The sequence below is a fragment of the Leucoraja erinacea genome, unplaced genomic scaffold, assembly GCF_028641065.1.
Source record: "Leucoraja erinacea ecotype New England unplaced genomic scaffold, Leri_hhj_1 Leri_618S, whole genome shotgun sequence".
Classification (NCBI taxonomy): Eukaryota; Metazoa; Chordata; class Chondrichthyes; order Rajiformes; family Rajidae; genus Leucoraja; species Leucoraja erinaceus.
In genome coordinates, this window is record NW_026576529.1 from 1 (window position 1) to 19,184 (window position 19,184).

At 46.7% G+C, this 19,184-nt stretch overlaps 1 protein-coding gene across 1 annotated transcript; it reads right to left on the reverse strand.

The window, feature by feature from the left end:
• Window positions 1-21: 21 nt before the first annotated feature.
• LOC129694313 (uncharacterized) lies at window positions 22-2,190 on the reverse strand. The gene is made up of 2 exons (XM_055631017.1): window positions 1,913-2,190; window positions 22-1,880 (listed from the first exon to the last, which is right to left on the reverse strand). The coding sequence occupies exon 2, from the start codon at window positions 1,737-1,739 to the stop codon at window positions 780-782; it is 960 nt and encodes a 319-aa protein (XP_055486992.1). The 5' UTR covers window positions 1,740-1,880; window positions 1,913-2,190; the 3' UTR covers window positions 22-779.
• Between the last annotated feature and the right edge of the window lie 16,994 nt (window positions 2,191-19,184).

Here is a 19,184-nt window from a genome sequence, read left to right on the forward strand (position 1 = left end):
GTTCTGACCCTCTCCATAATTATCTTGAAACTAATGGTATTGTGATCACTGGACACGAAGTGCTCCCCAACGCATACCTCCGCCACCTGTCCCATCTCATTTCCTAACAGGAGGTCCAGCACTGCCCCTCCTCTAGTAGGTACCTCTATGTATTGCTGCAAAAAACTATCCTGCACACATTTTACAAACTCCAACCCATCCAGCCCATTTACAGAATGTGTTTCCCAGTCTATGTGTGGAAAGTTGAAATCTCCCACAATCACTACCTTGTGCTTACTACTAATATCTGCTATCTCCTTACATATTTGCTCTTCCAATTCTCGTTCCCCGTTTGGCGGTCTATAATACACCCCTATAAGAGTTGCTACACCTTTCCTACTTCTCAATTCCACCCAAATAGCCTCCCTAGATGAGCCCTCCAATCTATCCTGCCAAAGCACTGCTGTAATATCTTCCCTGACTAGCAATGCAACACCTCCACCTCTTGCCCCTCCGATTCTATCACACCTGAAGCAGCGAAATCCTGGAATATTTAGTTTCCAATCACAGCCCTCCTGCAACCACGTTTCACTGATCGCCACAACATCATACTTCCAGGTGTCTATCCAGACTCTAAGCTCATCAACCTTTCTTACAATGCTCCTAGCATTAAAATATGCACATTTAAGAAACCCCCCGTCTCTTATTCTCTGTTTATTTCCTTTTTTTTTCTTTCTCCTCTTGTGTCCGAGTGCTTCCCATTTCTGCTTCCTGCCTCCCATTCTGTCTACTACCTTTCGCTATTTGAGTCCCTCGCCCCAACCATTCAAGTTTAAAGTCTCCCCAGCTGCCTTTGCAAATTTCCCCGCTAGGATATTGGTCCCCCTCGGGTTCAAGTGCAACCCATCCTTACTGTACAGGTCCCACCTTCCCCAAAAGAAGTCCCAATGATCCAGGAACTTGAATCCCTGCCCTCTGCACCAGTCTTTCAGCCACGCATTTATCCTCCACCTCGCTCCATTCCTACTCTCACTGTCGCGTGGCACACGCAGTAATCCTGATATGGTTACCTTTTTGGTCCTTTTTCTTAACTCTCCTCCCATCTCCCTAAATCCTCCCTTCAGGACCTCTTCCCTTTTTTTTCCTATGTCATTGGTACCTATATGTACCACGACCTCAGGCTCCTCTCCCTCTGATTTAAGGATATCTTGGATGCGTTGAGACACGTCCGAGATCTTGGCACCAGGGAGGCAGACCACCATCCTGGTCTCCCGACTGCGTCCACAGAATCGCCTATCCGACCCCCTAACAATAGAGTCCCCAATTACTATGGCCCTCTTTTTTTCCCTAGCTTTTGGAGCAACAGGGCCGGTCTCTGTGCTGGAGGCCCGTCCGCTGTCACTACCCCCGGGTAGGCTGTCACCCCCATCCGTACTCAAACAGGAGTACTTATTTGCGAGGTGTACCGACATTGTAGTACTCACTCGTTCCTGCCTCTGCCCCTTGCCCTTCCTTAACGTGACCCACATGTCTCTCTCCCGTGGTTTTGGAGAGACCACCTCTCTATAACTCCCCTCTACGACCTCCTCACTCTCCCTGATCAGACCGAGGTCATCGAGCTGCTGCTCCAGGATCCTAATACGGTCCCTTAGGAGCCCCATCTCGCTGCACCTGGAGCAGATGTGGATGTCTGGAGGGCCATTCGACACCATGACCTCCCACATCTGACATCCAGAACAGTATACTGCTCTGACTGTCATTCTCCCGCCTTACCCTGGATCCGATAGCAGTATAACACAATAGAAACTGCTGGGAGAAATCAGCAGGTATCTGACTCACAACAGCTGCTCCCTCGTGACCTTTAAACTGCACCTTTATTATATAAACAAAAAGCACTGTACCTTTAGCCCACTGTACCCTTGGCTCACTGTACCTTTAGCCCACTGCCCCTTTAACCCACTGTACCTTAACTAAAGCACTGCCCCTTTAACCCACTGTACCTTAACTAAAGCACTGCCCCTTTAACCAGAAAGCACAAATGCTAACCTGATGTTGCACCCAATCAGCTGCTTCCTCTAGTCTGCTTCCACCAATCAGCGGCTTCCACCAGAATCCTCACTATGGAGTGTGGAACGTTACGGATTTCGGTAACTGACCCTCCTCCACTGCACCAACGGTCCTGGGCCTCTGTGAAAACAAGCCCCGCGCCCGATTTATATACTCACCCCCCTGACCCTCCTCCACTGGTCTCCAACGGTCCAGGACCTCTGTGAAAACAAGCTCCGGTAAAAGCCCTGACCCTCCTCTACTGCTCTCCAACGGTCCTGGGCCTCTGTGAAAACAAGCCCCGCGCCCGATTTATATACTCACCGCCCTGACCACTCCTCCACTCCGCTCCAACGGTCCTGGGCCTCTGTGAAAACAAGCCCCGCGCCCGATTTATATACTCACCGCCCTGACCCTCCTCCACTCGCTCCAACGGTCCTGGGCCTCTGTGAAAACAAGCCCCGCGCCCGATTTATATACTCACCGCCCTGACCCTCCTCCACTCGCTCCAACGGTCCTGGGCCTCTGTGAAAACAAGCCCCGCGCCCGATTTATATACTCACCGCCCTGACCCTCCTCCACTCGCTCCAACGGTCCTGGGCCTCTCTGGGCCCTCCTCTACTCGCTCCAACGGTCCGGGGCCATCATCCAACTCAGTATCCCGTACCTGCCTTCTCTCCATACCCCCTGATCCCCATAGCCATAAGGGCCACATCTAACTCCCACTTAAATATAGCCAATGAACTGTGGCCTCGACTACCCTCTGTGGCAGAGTGTTCCAGAGATTCACCACTCTCTGTGTGAAAAAAGTTCTTCACATCTCGGTTTTAAAGGATTTCCCCTTTATCCTTAAGCTGTGACCCCTTGTCCTGGACTTCCCCAACATCGGGAACAATCTTCCTGAATCTAGCCCGTCTAACCCCTTAAGAATTTTGTAAGTTTCTATAAGATCCCCTCTCAATCTCCTAAATTCTAGAGAGTATAAACCAAGTCTATCCAGTCTTTCTTCATAAGACAGTCCTGACATCCCAGGAATCAGTCTGGTGAACCTTCTCTGCACTCCCTCTATGGCAATAATGTCCTTCCTCAGATTTGGAGACCAAAACTGTACGCAATACTCCAGGTGTGGTCTCACCAAGACCCTGTACAACTGCAGTAGAACCTCCCTGCTCCTATACTCAAATCCTTTTGCAATGAAAGCTAACATACCATTCGGCCACCATTTAGATAATAAGATTTGGACAGGAGGTGAAGATATTTCCCTTCAGCGGACCCAATTCCCCATTCAATCACGTTTTGCTATGACGATCCATAAAGCACAAGGACAAACAATGCAGAAGGTGTTGATCTACCTCGACAAACCGGTATTTCAGCATGGACAACTGTATGTGGCTCTTAGCCGAGGAAAGATGAAGGGAAATGTCAAAGTTTTCCTGAAGGATGGAACATCGACCAAGAATATTGTCATTAAAAGTGTGCTTCATTGAATGATGACTTTGAGATAAATTCTCAGATTTTCCTTCTTAAAAGAGGCAGTGAGCAGCAGAACACAACGAGCAAGACCTTTAATAATTCTCATCTTTAACATTTAAATTGTTCTTATATTTTACGAATCATTCACAGTTTAAACTTTAATAAAACCTTTTTGCACTTTTAATGCCTGTGTGTTATTTCATCACAATAGAACAAAATAGGCAGGAATGGCTGCTCAGTGGGAGAGCCACTAAGAGTGCATGGGGGGGGTTGTGGGGAGATGCACTGAATGTGTGGGTGGGAGGGGAATGGCAAGGAGCAGAGTGGGGGGGGGTGTGAAGGTAGGTGGGGTGACTGAGTGAACTGCCAGCGTACCAGGCGTGAGTGACTGCACTGCCAGCCCACCAGCCGTGAGTTAGTGAACTGCCAGCCCAATAATCCATTAAGTCCATACTCTCCCCCTTCTCTCTCTTACTGTCTGTCACCTGTTTTGGGCACAATTTCTGGCAGTTTCTTAGCCGCCGGCCTGTCAGGTCCGAGTGACTGCACTGCGAGGCCTCAGTGACTGAGCTGCCAGCCCAAAAATCCACTCGGCCCACAACCTCCATACTAGCCCTCTGGAAATAAGTACCTTTGCCTCACAACACTCATACTAGCGCAACAGAAAGTGCCCCCCCCACCCCCCCCCCCCCCCCCCCCCCCCCCCCCCCCCCCCCCCCCCCCCACTGGCCAGCAATACTGGAATTGGTGCAGAGGTGGAATATTGTGTTGAGTGTCCATCCCTCCTGTGTGATGCTGGTACCCAACGGGTCCCACTTAGATATTGGGTTACATCTGTTATGGATGCTAAAGCAAAAACATAATCAAAGCGTAACAGATATCCCCCAACAACCCCATAATTCCAAGGCAGTGTGAACTCTGCAACTTAGACTTTCTACAGGAATATTTTTGGAAGAAAAAAACCCAAAAACAAATGGTCTGTACAGCGACATCCTTGCAAAAATAAAAGTGCAATGTCGGCATCTTGCAAATAGTACACGTGATTTAATATGTAGCTTCATTGCACAGTACATTGTCTTTCGTCTTAAATTTAGACTGCACTGTGCTAAGTTGTTGCAGGAAAACCTTAGAAGAAAATTGAAGCCTAATTTGTGTATATTTCATTGTTTTAGGATTTGTGAAACAATGTCGCCAAGTAGATTTGATAAGCTTGTTTTACAATGGGGGTAAAATGATTTGGAGGAACCCAACTATAATCCTTGCGTAAATTAAGATAGTACTTGAAGTTTTCTTGAAATGAGATTTTGCTCTTGGTTTAAGATAAAGAGTAGTACAACTTGAATACTGAAGGTGCATTTATGACTGTGGTTAGAGCAGAGAGCTAGGATAGTTCCAGAAAAAGCTGCTAATAAAATACTGGAATGTTTGATGAGGTTGTTTAACATGAAAATATTGCATGCAACTAAAGGCAGAAAGCTGGTTCGGGAAATGGAAAAATATTGTCATTTCTGCAATAATATCATTCATAGTGATTAGAGGAATGTTAGCCGGATGGGGATGCTATATAATTCCCTGTGTTCTAGTGTTGTCTCACAGACTAATAGAAACAGCCCTTACAAAGAAAATGCAGATTGTGTACGAGTTGGTTCCTCAGAAAGGAATTGAGGAAGAAGACATGGACATTGGCCTACATGGCCTGAACGGACCCCCGCGGATGAACAGATTGCATTAAGTCAAAAGAAGTGCAATGTTGTGATGGAACCGGGGAGGCGTTCGGGACTGGGAAATTTTTGGAAATTGTTAATAAATTGTTGGATAATTGTATAAACAGGGGGAAAATTATATACAAATTCATTCCTATAGTTATCCGGGACTGTACCTTTAAGAATCATGTATGGGCAAGTCTAACTTGGGATGACATTATGTGCTGAATGTGGGTTTGGACTTTGTAATAAATTTGACGAGATTAAGTTGTGGTACAGCGTGATGAGATTAAATTGTGGTCGATGCATCCTTGTTTACTCGATTGTATACAAGAATGAGTTCGGGCGCTGCTTCGACGGAGAGATTCGTTAGATGCCTGTATTCTGTGCGATCCTCTCTCATGTATTAATCATTCAGTTGGATCTAAATTTCTGTGACTCGTTTGTTGGGAAAATATTTCTAACAGAAGACTACGGAGAGTCGGTTTGTCAAGGAGGACTCTCTCTAGCTTCTACAGGTGCACAGTAGGGAGCATGCTGACAGGTTGCATCGTGGCTTGGTTCGGCAACTTGAGCGCCCTGGAAAGGAAAAAAACTACAAGAAGTAGTAAACACTGCCCAGTCCATCATCGGCTCTGACCTTCCTTCCATCGAGGGGATTTATCGCAGTCGCTGCCTCAAAAAGGCTGGCAGTATCATCAAAGACCAACACCATCTTGGCCACACACTCGTCTCCATGCTACCTTCAGGTAGAAGGTACAGGAGCCTGAAGACTGCAACAACCAGGTTCAGGAATAGGTTCTTCCCCACAGTCATCAAGCTATTAAACATGGCTCGGACAAAACTTTGATTATTAATAACCAATTAATAGTTATTTGCACTTCATCATTTTATTTATTCATGTGTGTATATATTTATATTATAGTATATGGACACACGGATCTGTTTTATAGTCAATGCCTACTATGTTCTGTGTGCTGAAGCAAAGCAAGAATATCATTGTCCTCTCAGGGACACGTGACAATAAACTCTCATGAACTTGAACTCGAACTAGCGTGTGAGTCATATACGTTGACAATGCGGAACATTGCTGAGAACTGAGTGGTGCACTCTGCATCTTGCTATTTGCTCTATCCATTGGACATGTGTTTGAGCATATTGTATCTGTGTGTGATCTTTCTGATCTGCTTGGGTAGCTGGAGAAACCTCCGTACACGTGACAATAATAATCCTATACTGTAACCTAAACAAACCAAATTGTTCGATGGGATTTATTTGAATACAATGTGCTTTACAATCTCATGTTCTTCAACCGCAGGTTTTGTCTCTGTTTTCTCCCGCTGTACCAGTTTTATTCTTAAGGGGTTGGACAGGCAAGATGCAAGAAGATTGTTCCGATGTTGGGGATGTCCAGAACAAGGGGGTCACACAGTTTAAGGATCAGGGGGAAGTCTTTTAGGACCGACATGAGAAAAATAAATTCACACACAAAGTGGTGAATCTGTGAAATTCTCTGCCACAGAAGGTCATTGAGGCCAGTTAATTTGCTGTATTTAACAGGGAGTTAGATGTGGCCATTGTGGCATAATGGATCAGGGGGGTATGGAGAGAAGGCAGGTACAAGATACTGAGTTGGATGATCAGCCATGATGATATTGAATGGGGGTGCAGTCTCGAAGGACCGAATGGCCTAATCCTGTACCTATTTTCTGTGTTTCTATGTTTTTATGTTCCGTTCCTAGCGCCCGGGCCATTCCGCCTTCGAAACAGATCCTTCCGCCATTGACGCCGATCATTGATCCCTTCACACTGGTGGCACGTTCTACCACGTCCGCATTAGCTCCCGGCACACAGTGGGTGTTTTCACTCAATCCACATCACCCGCAAAGCCATAAGTCTTCGGGATGAGGGGAGAAAACGAAACAACTGGAGGAAACTCACAGGGAGTCAAGGAGTAAGTGTAAACGCAAAACGGATAGCATCCAAGTGAGGGTCCAACCCGGATTTTTGGCGCTGTGTGGCAGTAGCTCTCCTTCCTGCGCTGCGCTGCCGCCATAGTGCACCACGTGTCTGTCTCACATCACTACCCTCAATATGTTTCCAATGAGGGAAAGTTGTACAGATTCGGTAACACTCCACCCACATTCAAAATATTCTTCACAATCCAATAAATCTGAAATATTCCATCAAGTATGGGCGAAACACGAAACATGATCACATTGAACGGCGGTGCTGGCCATTGGGCTCCTGCACCTATTGTCTACTGCTGAAGTAAATCTCCGTGGCCAGTAATGATGGATTAACATACTGTGATATGACTAATGCCGTGGCACAATGTGGGATAGTACTGGTGGTCTTACACATTGAGAAAGTGCTGATGTGACAAACGATGGATTTATACGGATGGAAATGGACACTGGGGTAGTACTAATGGAGTCACAGACTGTGGGGATAATACTGATGGAGTGACACACCGGGAGAGTATTGATGGAATAACACAACGCGGGATGGTAGGTAACGCGTTCCGGCGGCGGCGACCTGAATTCGGGGCTCGGCCGCGGGCCCAGTGGAGGACATCGTCGGGAGCTCGCAGGTCACAGGTTGGTGACCTGTTTTTCCGGAGGTCCCGCAACTACAGCCGCGTCCGCTGGACTGGAGGGCGGCATCTTCGGCAGCTTCGACCACCCCGGGCCACGGACCTTGAACCGGCCCGTTCGCGGAACTCGGTTGAGCCGCGGGACTTACTCACCTTCATATAACCATATAACCATATAACCATATAACAATTACAGCACGGAAACAGGCCATCTCGGCCCTATAAGTCCGGGCCGAACAACTTTTTTTCCCCTTAGTCCCACCTGCCTGCACTCATACCATAACCCTCCATTCCCTTCTCATCCATATGCCTATCCAACTTATTTTTAAATGATACCAATGAACCTGCCTCCACCACTTCCACTGGAAGCTCATTCCACACCGCTACCACTCTCTGAGTAAAGAATCGGCGGGGTCACAACAACGAAAGCCTGGATCGCCTCAGCGCAGAGTGGGAACGAGGTAAAACAAGGAGGGAAGAGGCAGAGACTTTAAGACTTTTGCCTCCATCACAGTGAGGAGGTGCCTGGTGAACTCACTGTGGTGGATGTTAATTTGTGTCTATTGTATGTTTTGTAATTTATTATTATATGTATGACTGCAGGCAACGAAATTTTGTTCAGACCGAAAGATCTGAATAACAATAAAGGAATCTAATCTAATCTAATCTAATCTAATCTAATCTAATCTAATCTAATCTAATCTAATCTAATCTAATCTAATCTAATCTAATCTAAAACCACTACGGGGCGGAACGAAAACACGTGGGGTAAATTTGACGCAATGACAATCCGTCGGGTAGTACTGATGGAATAACACATTGCGGGCTGGAGCTGATGGAATGACGCACTGTGCGTTAGTACTGATGGAATAACATACTGCGGGCTGGGACTAATGGAATGACGCACTGTGCGTTAGTACTGATGGAATAATGAACTGTGGGAAAATCCACTGATGAAGCGACACACTATGGGTTAGTACGGACAGCACTACGGTTTGGCATCCACTCCCTGCACACTCAGGACAGAACTAACTAACCTGCAACCCCGCACATCATAGGGATTTGTTGTGAAACCCGAGCCACAATCGGACCCCCTCCCCCCTCGCTCAGAAGGAGAACGTGGGAATATCCACTCAAAAGCAGTCGATGTCAGGATCGAACATGTGTCTCTGCTCCTGTGAACCAGTCGCGCCATTGTCCCGCCCTTGCATACCATGTGTCTGGCTCACGTTTCCCTGCTCAGTATGTGTCTAAATAGGAGAGAAGATGTATTCAGTGTCGCATCGACACCGCGCGCCACCGCATGCGATTCCACTCCTCACCATGCGCTATGCGTGCGTCACCCACGCGCAGACCACGCATCACGACGCGTCGGTCTATTTTACACATGACGCGCAAATTAGGCGCAAATGACGGCCAAGTGGAACAGGCCCTTATCTTTTTCGCTATCGAAGGCACTGAAATTTGAGCGAATCGCTGGATTGAATAAGGGGGAGAAGCTGTTCGAAGCAAAATAAGACATCAGTTGCGCGTTTTTGGATGAAGCTTCGAAGGGAAAATGAGGAAAAATGGGGGCATAATATGATGGGGTGGGAACTATATGCGGAGATCGGGAGAGGCAGCAACGACATCGCGTTCACACAACATTGAAATGTGTACTTGGCTCTGGATCAGGAGAGAAGGTCCATGGGGAGGAGCGAATGCATTTGAACCACGGTTGGGTCGCCTGGGTGAGGGTTTCTGACGTTGAAAGACTCGAAACACCCAATGACCCCAGGTTACATCACTGATGACGTGTTCAGGAGCATCAATAGATGTATTTTTTATCAATCAGTACTTGAAGAGCTGTCAGCCGCAGGCCCACGGACCCAGGACAGTAGGTGGATTCACATATTGAATCATTTGTACCGTGTTAACCGAATGTTCTCCACCGGTGCTATTCCCGTTATTGATTCCAATATTCCTCCACTCTCACTCTCACCTCTGTAGAACATCAGTGGCGCCATTGTCCTTGACATTTCCCACCATGTTTTATCCGCTCATCATCACTGTGCGCGCGCAGGCGGCGGCCGATCTCCCACTCAGTAAATCCACTGCATCACTGACTGGCAGATTCATTAACAACGTAATAGGGCATCAGGTAAAGTGATACTTAGTTGCCTTGATGTTTTAGAGGGAACTGCAGATGCTGGAGCAATGGAAGGCAGACAAAACTGCTGGAGAAAATCAGCGGGTGAGGCAGCATCTATGGAGCGAAGGAAATAGGCAACGTTTCGGGTCGAGACCTTTCTTCAGACTGATCTGAGTGTGGGGGTGGGGATGAGGTGGGGGTGAGGTGAAGCCAGTGGGCTGAGGAAGAACTGAGAAGGGGAGGTGAAAATAGGGACTACCTGAAATTAGAGAAGTCAATGTTCGTAGACTGTTATATGAATGGTGGCCGATTAGGAAAAGGAGAGATGCACCGAGACCTGGGTGTAATGGTTCACCAGTCATTGAAAGTAGGCATGCAGGTGCAGCAGGCAGTGAAGAATGCGAATGGTATGTTAGCATTCATAGCAAATGGATTTGAGTATAGGAGCAGGGAGTTTCTACTGCAGTTGTACACGGTCTTGGTGAGACCACACCTGGAGTATTGCGTACAGTTTTGGTCTCCTAATCTGAGGAAGGACATTCTTGCCATGGATGGCGTACAGAGAAGGATCACCAGGCTGATTCCTGGGATGTCAGGACTTTCATATGAAGAAAGACTGGATAGACTCGGCTTGTACTCGCTAGAATTTACAAGATTGAGGGGGGATCTTATAGAAACTTACAAAATTCTGCAAGGGTTGGACAGGCTAGATGCCGGAAGATTGTTTCAGATGTTGGGGAAGTCCAGAAATAAGCGTCACAGTATAAGGATAAAAGGGAAATATTTTAGGACTGAGATGAGAAAAGCATTTTTCACACAGATAGTGGTGAATTTCTGGAATTCTCTGCCACGAAATGTATTTGAGGCCAGTTCATTGGCTATATTAAAGAGGGAGTTCGATATGGCCATTGGAGCTAAAGAGATCAGGAGGTATGGAGAGAAAGCAGGTACAGGATACTGATTTGGATGATCAGCCATGGTCATATTGAGTGGCGGTGCAGGCTCGAAGGGCCGAATGGCCTACTCCTGCACTTATTATCCATGTTTCTATGTTTACCAATCGGCCACCATTCAGATAATAGTTTACTTTCCAGTATTAGCACCTGTGGATAATCTCACATTTATCCACATTATACTGCATCTGCCATGCATATGCCCACTCACACAACCTATCCAAGTCACCTTGCAGCCTCCTAGCATCCTCCTCACAGCTAACACTGCCCCCCAGCATTGTGTCATACGCAAACCTGGAGATTTTGCATTCAATTCCCTCGTCCAAATCATTAATATATTTTGTAAATAGCTGGGGTCCTAGCATCGAGCCTTGCGGTACCCCACTAGTCACTGCCCGCCATTCTGAAAACGATCCGTTTACTCCTCCACTTTGCATCCTGCCTGCCAGGTGGTTCTCTACCCACATCAATATTGAACCCCCAATACCGTGTGCTTTAAGTTTGCATACTAATCTCTCATGTGGGACCTTGTCGAAAGCCTTCTGAATGTCCAGAAATAACACATCCACTGGGTTCCCCTTATCCACTTTACTGGTGGATCCTCGAAAACTTCTCGACATCCTTGAAAAATTCTATGCTGACTTTATCCATTGTATTCACCACTTTCCAAATGTGCTGCTATTCCATATTTAATAATTGACTCTAGCAATTGTCCCACGACCGATGTTAGACTAACGGGTCTGTAATTCCCCGTTTTCTCTCTCCCTCCCTTTTTAAAATGTGGGGTTACATTAGCTACCCTTCAATACTCAGGAACATAGAAACATAAAACATAGAAATTAGGTGCAGGAGTAGGCCATTCGGCCCTTCGAGCCTGCACCGCCATTCAATATGATCATGGCTGATCAACTACTGGAACTACTCCAGAATCTAAAGAGTTTTGGAAATTGATCACTAATGCATCCACTATTTCTGGGGCTAATTCCTTAAATACTCTGGGATGCAACCTATCTGGCCCTGTGGATTTATCGGCCTTTAATCCATTCAATTTACCTAACACTACTTCCCGGCTAACCTGGATTTCACTCAGTTCCATCACACTTGACCCCCGGTCCCCTGCTATTTCCGGCAGATTATTTATGTCTTACTTAGTGGAGACAGAACCAACGTAGTTATTCGATTGGTCTACCATGTCCTTGTACCCCATGATCAATTCATGATCAAAATCGGATCTGTACCGTACGCGCGCGGGACCGGTTTGTTGGCCGCCCCTTACATATGGGGACTTTGTTTGAACCATCGGTACTTCCCTGTATGCGCTATTACAGTTTTAGTTTCAGTGCTATTCAGTCCTCACATAGTGACGTGTTTATTCATATATGTTATCCTAATTTGAGGAAGGGCATCCTTGTGATTGAGGCAGTGCAGCGTAGGTTCACGAGATTGATCCCTGTAATGGCGGGACTGGTTATGAGAAAGATTGAAAAGATTAGGCTTGTATTCACTGGAGTTTAGAAGGATGGGGGTGGGGGGCATTGAAAAATATACAATTATAAACGCACTGGACAAGCTAGATGCAGGAAAACCGTCCCCAATGCTGGGCGAGTCCAGAATCAGGGGCGAAAATCTTAGAATAAAGGAGAGGCCAACGTTTTCAACCAGAGAGTTGTGAATTTGTGGATTTCCCTGCCCCAGAGGGCAGTAGAGGCCAAATCATGGGCAGTGGATGGGTTTAAGAGACAGTTAGATTGAGCTCTATGGGCTAGTGGAGTCAATGGATATGGGGAGAAGGCAGGCACGGGTTATTGATTGGGGATTATCAGCCATTATCACAATGAATGGCGGTGCTGATTCGAAGGGCCGAATGGCCGCCTTCTGCACCAATTTTCTATGTTTCTGTCTCACTTTGATTTAGATGTGTTTCATTTTCATTCCTGCAAGGAAAGATGTAGGTTGGTTACTTTACTTACTAACTACTGTAGTACTTTATTATTTGAAGCTCCGCCTTCTGCTACACTGTTCATATTACCCCAAGCCGACATGTGTAGTCAGTCCATGCTGCTGTACAGTAGAAGCACCATACTGGATGTGTTATGTGTGCCTTTCAATAAATACAGCTGTACCATGTTTATGAGTATCATTGTTTTGGTCTGTAAGGAGAGAGGGGAGAGAGAGATGGGGAGTTTGCGAGAGGGGAGAAGGATGGAGAGGGGGATAAGGCGGGAGAGAGAGGGGCGAGAGTGTGGTGTGTGTGAGAGGAGAGAGAGAGAGAGAGAGAGGGAGAGGAGAGAGAGAGGGAGAGGAGAGAGAGAGAGAGAGGAGAGAGAGAGAGAGAGAGAGAGAGAGAGAGAGAGAGAGAGAGAGAGAGAGAGAGAGCGAGAGAGAGAGAGAGAGATAGAGAGAGAGAGAGAGAGAGGGAGGGAAGGGAGGGGGGGGGGAGAGAGGGGAGGGGGGGGGCAGGGGAGGAGTTGTTATCTATTGGAGAGGTGGCACAGGAGTTTCTGGGGGAGAGAAAATGTAAATTATGTTGTGTCTTGGGTCTATTTGTTTGTAAGGGGGCTGCAGAAACGGGAGGATGGACCTCAGGGAGACGGGTTATTAAAGAGAGGAGGGAGACAGGTGAGAGAGGTGGGAGGGGGGGGGGGGAGAGGTGGCAGAGAGTGAGGGGGAGATGGATAGGGCGAGAGAGATACGGGAGAGAGAGGGGTAGAGAGTGGGAGAGAGGGGGTGGGAGAGACAGGAGAGAGAGAGAGGGAAAAGAACGATGGGGGGATTAGAGAGAGAGAGATACGGGGAGAGTTAGGGGATAGAGAGAGAGAGCGCGCGGAAGAAAGAACGTGGAGCGTGAGATGGGGCAACGCGACAGATAAGGGGGGGAGGGAGTAAGGGATATTGGATAAAGGTTTCACACAATGAAATCATTACGGAATTAAAACGATTGGACATCTTTATTAGAGAGGCATTTTTCTTTCATTTCAAGAGTTACTATAGATCTATGGACTACACTCAAATAATGTCTTCAGATATCTACAAATTAGAGATTACGTTAAATCTAATACACATGTTTATAGGACTAGGGAACCAGAAATTCTTGATGAATGTTTGAATAAGCAACCTAACACTGAAAAAATATAACATATTTATAACACCCTCTTATACAGCCAGGTACCATCGATGGAATTATATAGATGCGCATGGGAAAATAAATTAGGTCAACCTATAAACGAAAGATATTTGTGACGAAAGTCTACAATATATACATCAGTGCTCGTTAAATGCCAGACATGCTTTAAAAGAAGTTAAAGTCTTACACAGATTACATTACTCCAAAATAAAACTAAATAGAATCTTCCCACATATTTCTCCTATTTGTGATAAATTTCTGCACCTAGAGACCAATTTAACACATACTGTTACAAATTGTACAAACATTTCACCATTCCCCCTTATTCAGAGTCCCCATTACGGTCATCGTCTACAAGGGTGGTGGAGTATCAGATCAGAGAGAGGGGGAGAGAAACAGGGGAAAGAGGCAGAGAGAGGAGGGGGAGAGGGAGAGAGAGAGAGAGGGTGCCAGTGAGAGAAGAGAGTGGAAGGGGGAGAGAGAGGGAGAGAGATTGGAGAGGAGAGAGAGAGAGAGAGAGAGAGAGAGAGAGAGAGAGAGAGAGAGAGAGAGAGACACAGAGGGAGAGAGAGAGAGAGAGAGAGAGAGAGAGAGAGAGAGACAGAAAGAGAGGGGGAGATAGAGAGAGAGAGAGAGAGAGAGAGAGAGAGAGAGCAAGAGAGGGAGAGAGAGAGAGAGAGTGAGAAGAGAGGGGGCCGTTTCAGAGAGAGATGGCCAACTTTTGCCTCCTGTTCTCAGCGTGTGGCGACAAAGTGCCCCCCCCCCCCTCCTCCTGCTTATCCAGTGTTCAAATGATGGTCAACATCTACACTGGAGCCGGAGCCCGGAGCGGAGAGACCGCGGCCGCCTCTGGGGGGCGCTCAGGGCGCGGATTTATTCATGAGCCGAAACACTGAGGTGAGCGGATATTTCACCGCGCTCTTCACCTGCTCCCTGAACTTGGACTGGGTCGCCGCGTAAATAAATGTGTTCGTGCAGCAGCTGAGATTTCTCAGCAAAAACCCAACTTCAGCAAAGATCCGTTGAGAATCATTCCGAACTTTTCCAATTCCTGTGATCTGATAATATACGAAGAATACAACCAGCGTCAGCCACAGGAGGATGAAGCTGCCGGAGATGGTGAAGAGTAAAACCACAGACCTCCTCCTGCTCTCCATCTCCGGGTCTCTGCGGTTCTCCCCCTTGCTCTCACCCCTCAGCCCCTTACGGACCCGACTGGCCACTAAAATGTGCCGGACTGTCAGAGCGTTGAGCAGCAAGATTACAGCGAAAGGGAGGAGCGGAGTTAAAACTGTGTCGATCCAGTCAAATGCCACCCACCCGGGGTCAGTGAAATAACTGGCCACCATGTCACAGCCCCACGGGACATTGTCAATGATTGTCTGGGGTTCTTTTGTGAAGTAGCGGAGAATGTTTTTCAGACTGAACAGAACGCCGACTGTTGCGAGAACCGCAGCCGCAGTTTTCCCGCTGCAATATTTAGTTTTCAGCTTCTGGCAACAAATGGCGACAAACCGATCAAAGGTGAAAGTGACGGTGAACCAGACAGAACAGTCTGTCGCTGCAAACCTCAGTACAAGGTGAACACTGCACACAGGGTAGATGGAGAGGAAACTCCAATAAAAGTAATGATATTTGATCTGATACAAAATGACCTCAGTGATCAGGAGCAGTAGATCGGCCGCTGCCATGGCCACCAGGTAGCGAGTGGTGCAGGTGGAGAGGCCGCACTTTCCCCGGGACAGGATCACAATCGCCACTAAATTCACTGCGGAAAGACAAGGGAACGGACATTGGTCATTTACTGAACACGTTCTCCGGGGCTGAACACCGTCTCGACTTTCAGCTAAACCATATAACCATATAACCATATAACAATTACAGCACGGAAACAGGCCATCTCGACCCTTCTAGTCCGTGCCGAACACATAATCTCCCCTAGTCCCATATACTTGCGCTCCGACCATAACCCTACATTCCCTTCCCGTCCATATAACTATCCAATTTATTTTTAAATGATAAAAACGAACCTGCCTCCACCACCTTCACTGGAAGCTCATTCCACACAGCTACCACTCTCTGAGTAAAGAAGTTCCCCCTCATGTTACCCCTAAACTTCAGTCCCTTAATTCTCAAGTCATGTCCCCTTGTTTGAACCTTCCCTACTCTCAGTGGGAAAAGCTTTTCCACGTCAACTCTGTCTATCCCTCTCATCATTTTAAAAACCTCTATCAAGTCCCCCCCCTTAACCTTCTGCGCTCCAAAGAATAAAGCCCTAACTTGTTCAACCTTTCTCTGTAACTTAGTTGCTGAAACCCAGGCAACATTCTAGTAAATCTCCTCTGTACTCGCTCTATTTTGTTGACATCCTTCCTATAATTAGGCGACCAAAATTGTATACCATACTCCAGAATTGGCCTCACCAATGCCTTGTACAATTTTAACATTACATCCCAACTTCTATACTCAATGCTCTGATTTATAAAGGCCAGCACACCAAAAGCTTTCTTTACCACCCTATCTACATGAGATTCCACTTTCAGGGAACTGTGCACAGTTATTCCCAGATCCCTCTGTTCACCTACATTCTTCAATTACCTACCATTTACCATGTACGTCCTATTTTGATTTGTCCTGCCAAGATGTAGCACCTCACACTTATCAGCATTAAACTCCATCTGCCATCTTTCAGCCCACTCTTCCAACTGGCATAAATCTCTCTGTAGACTTTAAAACTCTACTTCATTACCCGCAACCCCACCTATCTTAGTATCATCTGCATACTTACTAATCCAATTTACCACACCATCATCCAGATCATTGATGTACATGGCAAACAACAGTGGACCCAACACAGATCCCGGTGGCACCCCACTCGTCACTGGCCTCCAACCTGACAAACAACCATCCACCATTACTCTCTGGCATCTCCCATTCAGCCACTGTTGAATCCATCTTGCTACTCCACCATTAATACCCAACCATTGAACCTTCTTAACCAACCTTCCATGAGGAACCTTGTCAAAGGCCTTACTGAAGTCCATATACACAACATCCACTGCTTTACCCTCATCAATTTCCCGAGTAACATCTTCAAAAATTTCAAGAAAATTAATCAAACATGACCTTCCAGGCACAAATCCATGTTGACTGTTCCTAATCAAACCCTGTTTATCCAGATGCTTATATATATTATCTCTATATATTCTTTCCATTAATTTGCCCACCACTGACGTCAAACTAACAGGTCTATAATTGCTAGGTTTACTCTTAGACCCCTTTTTAAACAATGGAACAACATGTGCAGTACGCCAATCCTCCGGCACTATTCCCGTTTCTAATGACATTTGAAATATTTCTGCCATAGCCCCTGCTATTTCTACACTAACTTCCCTCTATGTCCTAGGGATATCCTGTCCGGACCTGGAGACTTATCCACTTTTATATTTCTCAAAAGTGTCAGTACTTCCTCTTCTTTGATCCTCATAGTTTCCATAGCTACTCTACTTGTTTCCCTTACCTCACATAATTCAATATCCTTCTCCTTTGTGAATACAGAAGAAAAGAAACTGTTCAATATCTCCCCCATCTCTTATGGCTCTGCAGATAGTTGTCCACTCTGACTCTCTAATGGACCAATTGTATCCCTCGTTATCCTTTTGCTATTAATATAGCGGTAGAACCCCTTCGGAATTACTTTTACCTTACTTGCCAAAGCAACTTCATATCTTCTTTTAGCTTTTCTAATTTCTTTCTTAAGATTCTGTTTACATTCTTTATACTCCACAAGCACCTCATTTACTCCATGCTGCCTATAATTATTGTAGATCTCCCTCTTTTTCCGAACCAAGTGTCCAATTTCCCTTGAAAACCATGGCTCTTTACAATTTTTACGATTTCCTTTCACTAAGGAAGATTAAAGATCTGGAGTGTTTGGAGTCGGTGCGCGGCTGCAAGTTTAGCAATGTCAAACGCGGCTCCGACTGTGCCCGACCTGCCTGCTTCAGGGCAGAAGAGATAAGGCGACGAGCGGGGTAAAGGGCGGGGAGGGAACGAGCAGCCACCCGCCACAATAGGCGGGATGGTCTTTTCTGTAGTTAACGCCGGTCATAGTCACTGATGGGGCCGGTTTCACAGACTCAACCGTGACCGGCCTATATAACCAGGGCTCTGGGAACCCGGGATCTAATGGGGACGAGGATGGTTCCAGAGGGAAGGCAGGGATAACTTAGAATTAGCAGCAGAGTGGCTCCGCTAAATGATTCATTCCACAGTTCAGTAACAACACATACACGTCGGTAGATCCGCGGCCACTGGTCCAGGAGATCCAACCAATTATTGATTAACAGGCGGTGGATTCCGACTGTGTCGGATTCCACAGTGAGACGTGTCCACAGGACCGTGTGTTCACTGATCTATAAATCAGACACAGTGAACTTCACAATGTAAACCCCTCCCTCCCAGTCACACCGGCCCGGAGAGCTGCCTGTCCGGAGCACTGGGACAACTCTGGGCAAGGTCACTAGACAAAATACAAAAGACAATATGTGCTGGAGGAGGCCATTGGGGCCTTCGAGCCAGCACCGCCATTCAATGTGATCATTGCTGATTGTCTACAATCAGTACCCCGTTCCTGCCTTATCCCCATATCACTGACTCCGCTATATTTAAGAGCCCTATCTAGCTCTCTCTTGAAAGTATCCAGAGAACCGGCCTCCACCGCCCTCTGAGGCAGAGAATTCTACAGACTCACAACTCTCTGTGTGAAAAAGTGTTTCCTCAACTCCGTTCTAAATGCCTTACCCCTTATTTTGAAACTATCGTTCCTGGTGCTGGACTACCCCAACATCGGGAACATGCTTCCAGCGTGTCCAAACCCTTAATAATCTTATATATTTCAATAAGATCCCTTCTCATCCTTCTAAATTCCAGAGTATTCAAGCCCAACCGCTCCATTCCCTCGGGATACGACAGTCCCGCCATCCCGGGAATTGACCTGGTGAACCTATGCTGCAGCCACTCAATAGCAAGCGTGTCTTCCTCAAATTAGTGAGCAAAACTGCACAAAATACTCCAGGTGTGGTCTCACTAGGGCTCTGTACAACTGCAGAAGGACCTCTTTGCTCCTATACTCAACTCCCCTTGATATGAAGGCCAACATGTCATTAACTTTCTTCAC

Bases quoted from the DNA above. Each gene is read 5' to 3' on its own strand.
- LOC129694313 (XM_055631017.1), bottom strand. From the start codon at position 1,739: ATGACAGTCAGAGCAGTATACTGTTCTGGATGTCAGATGTGGGAGGTC.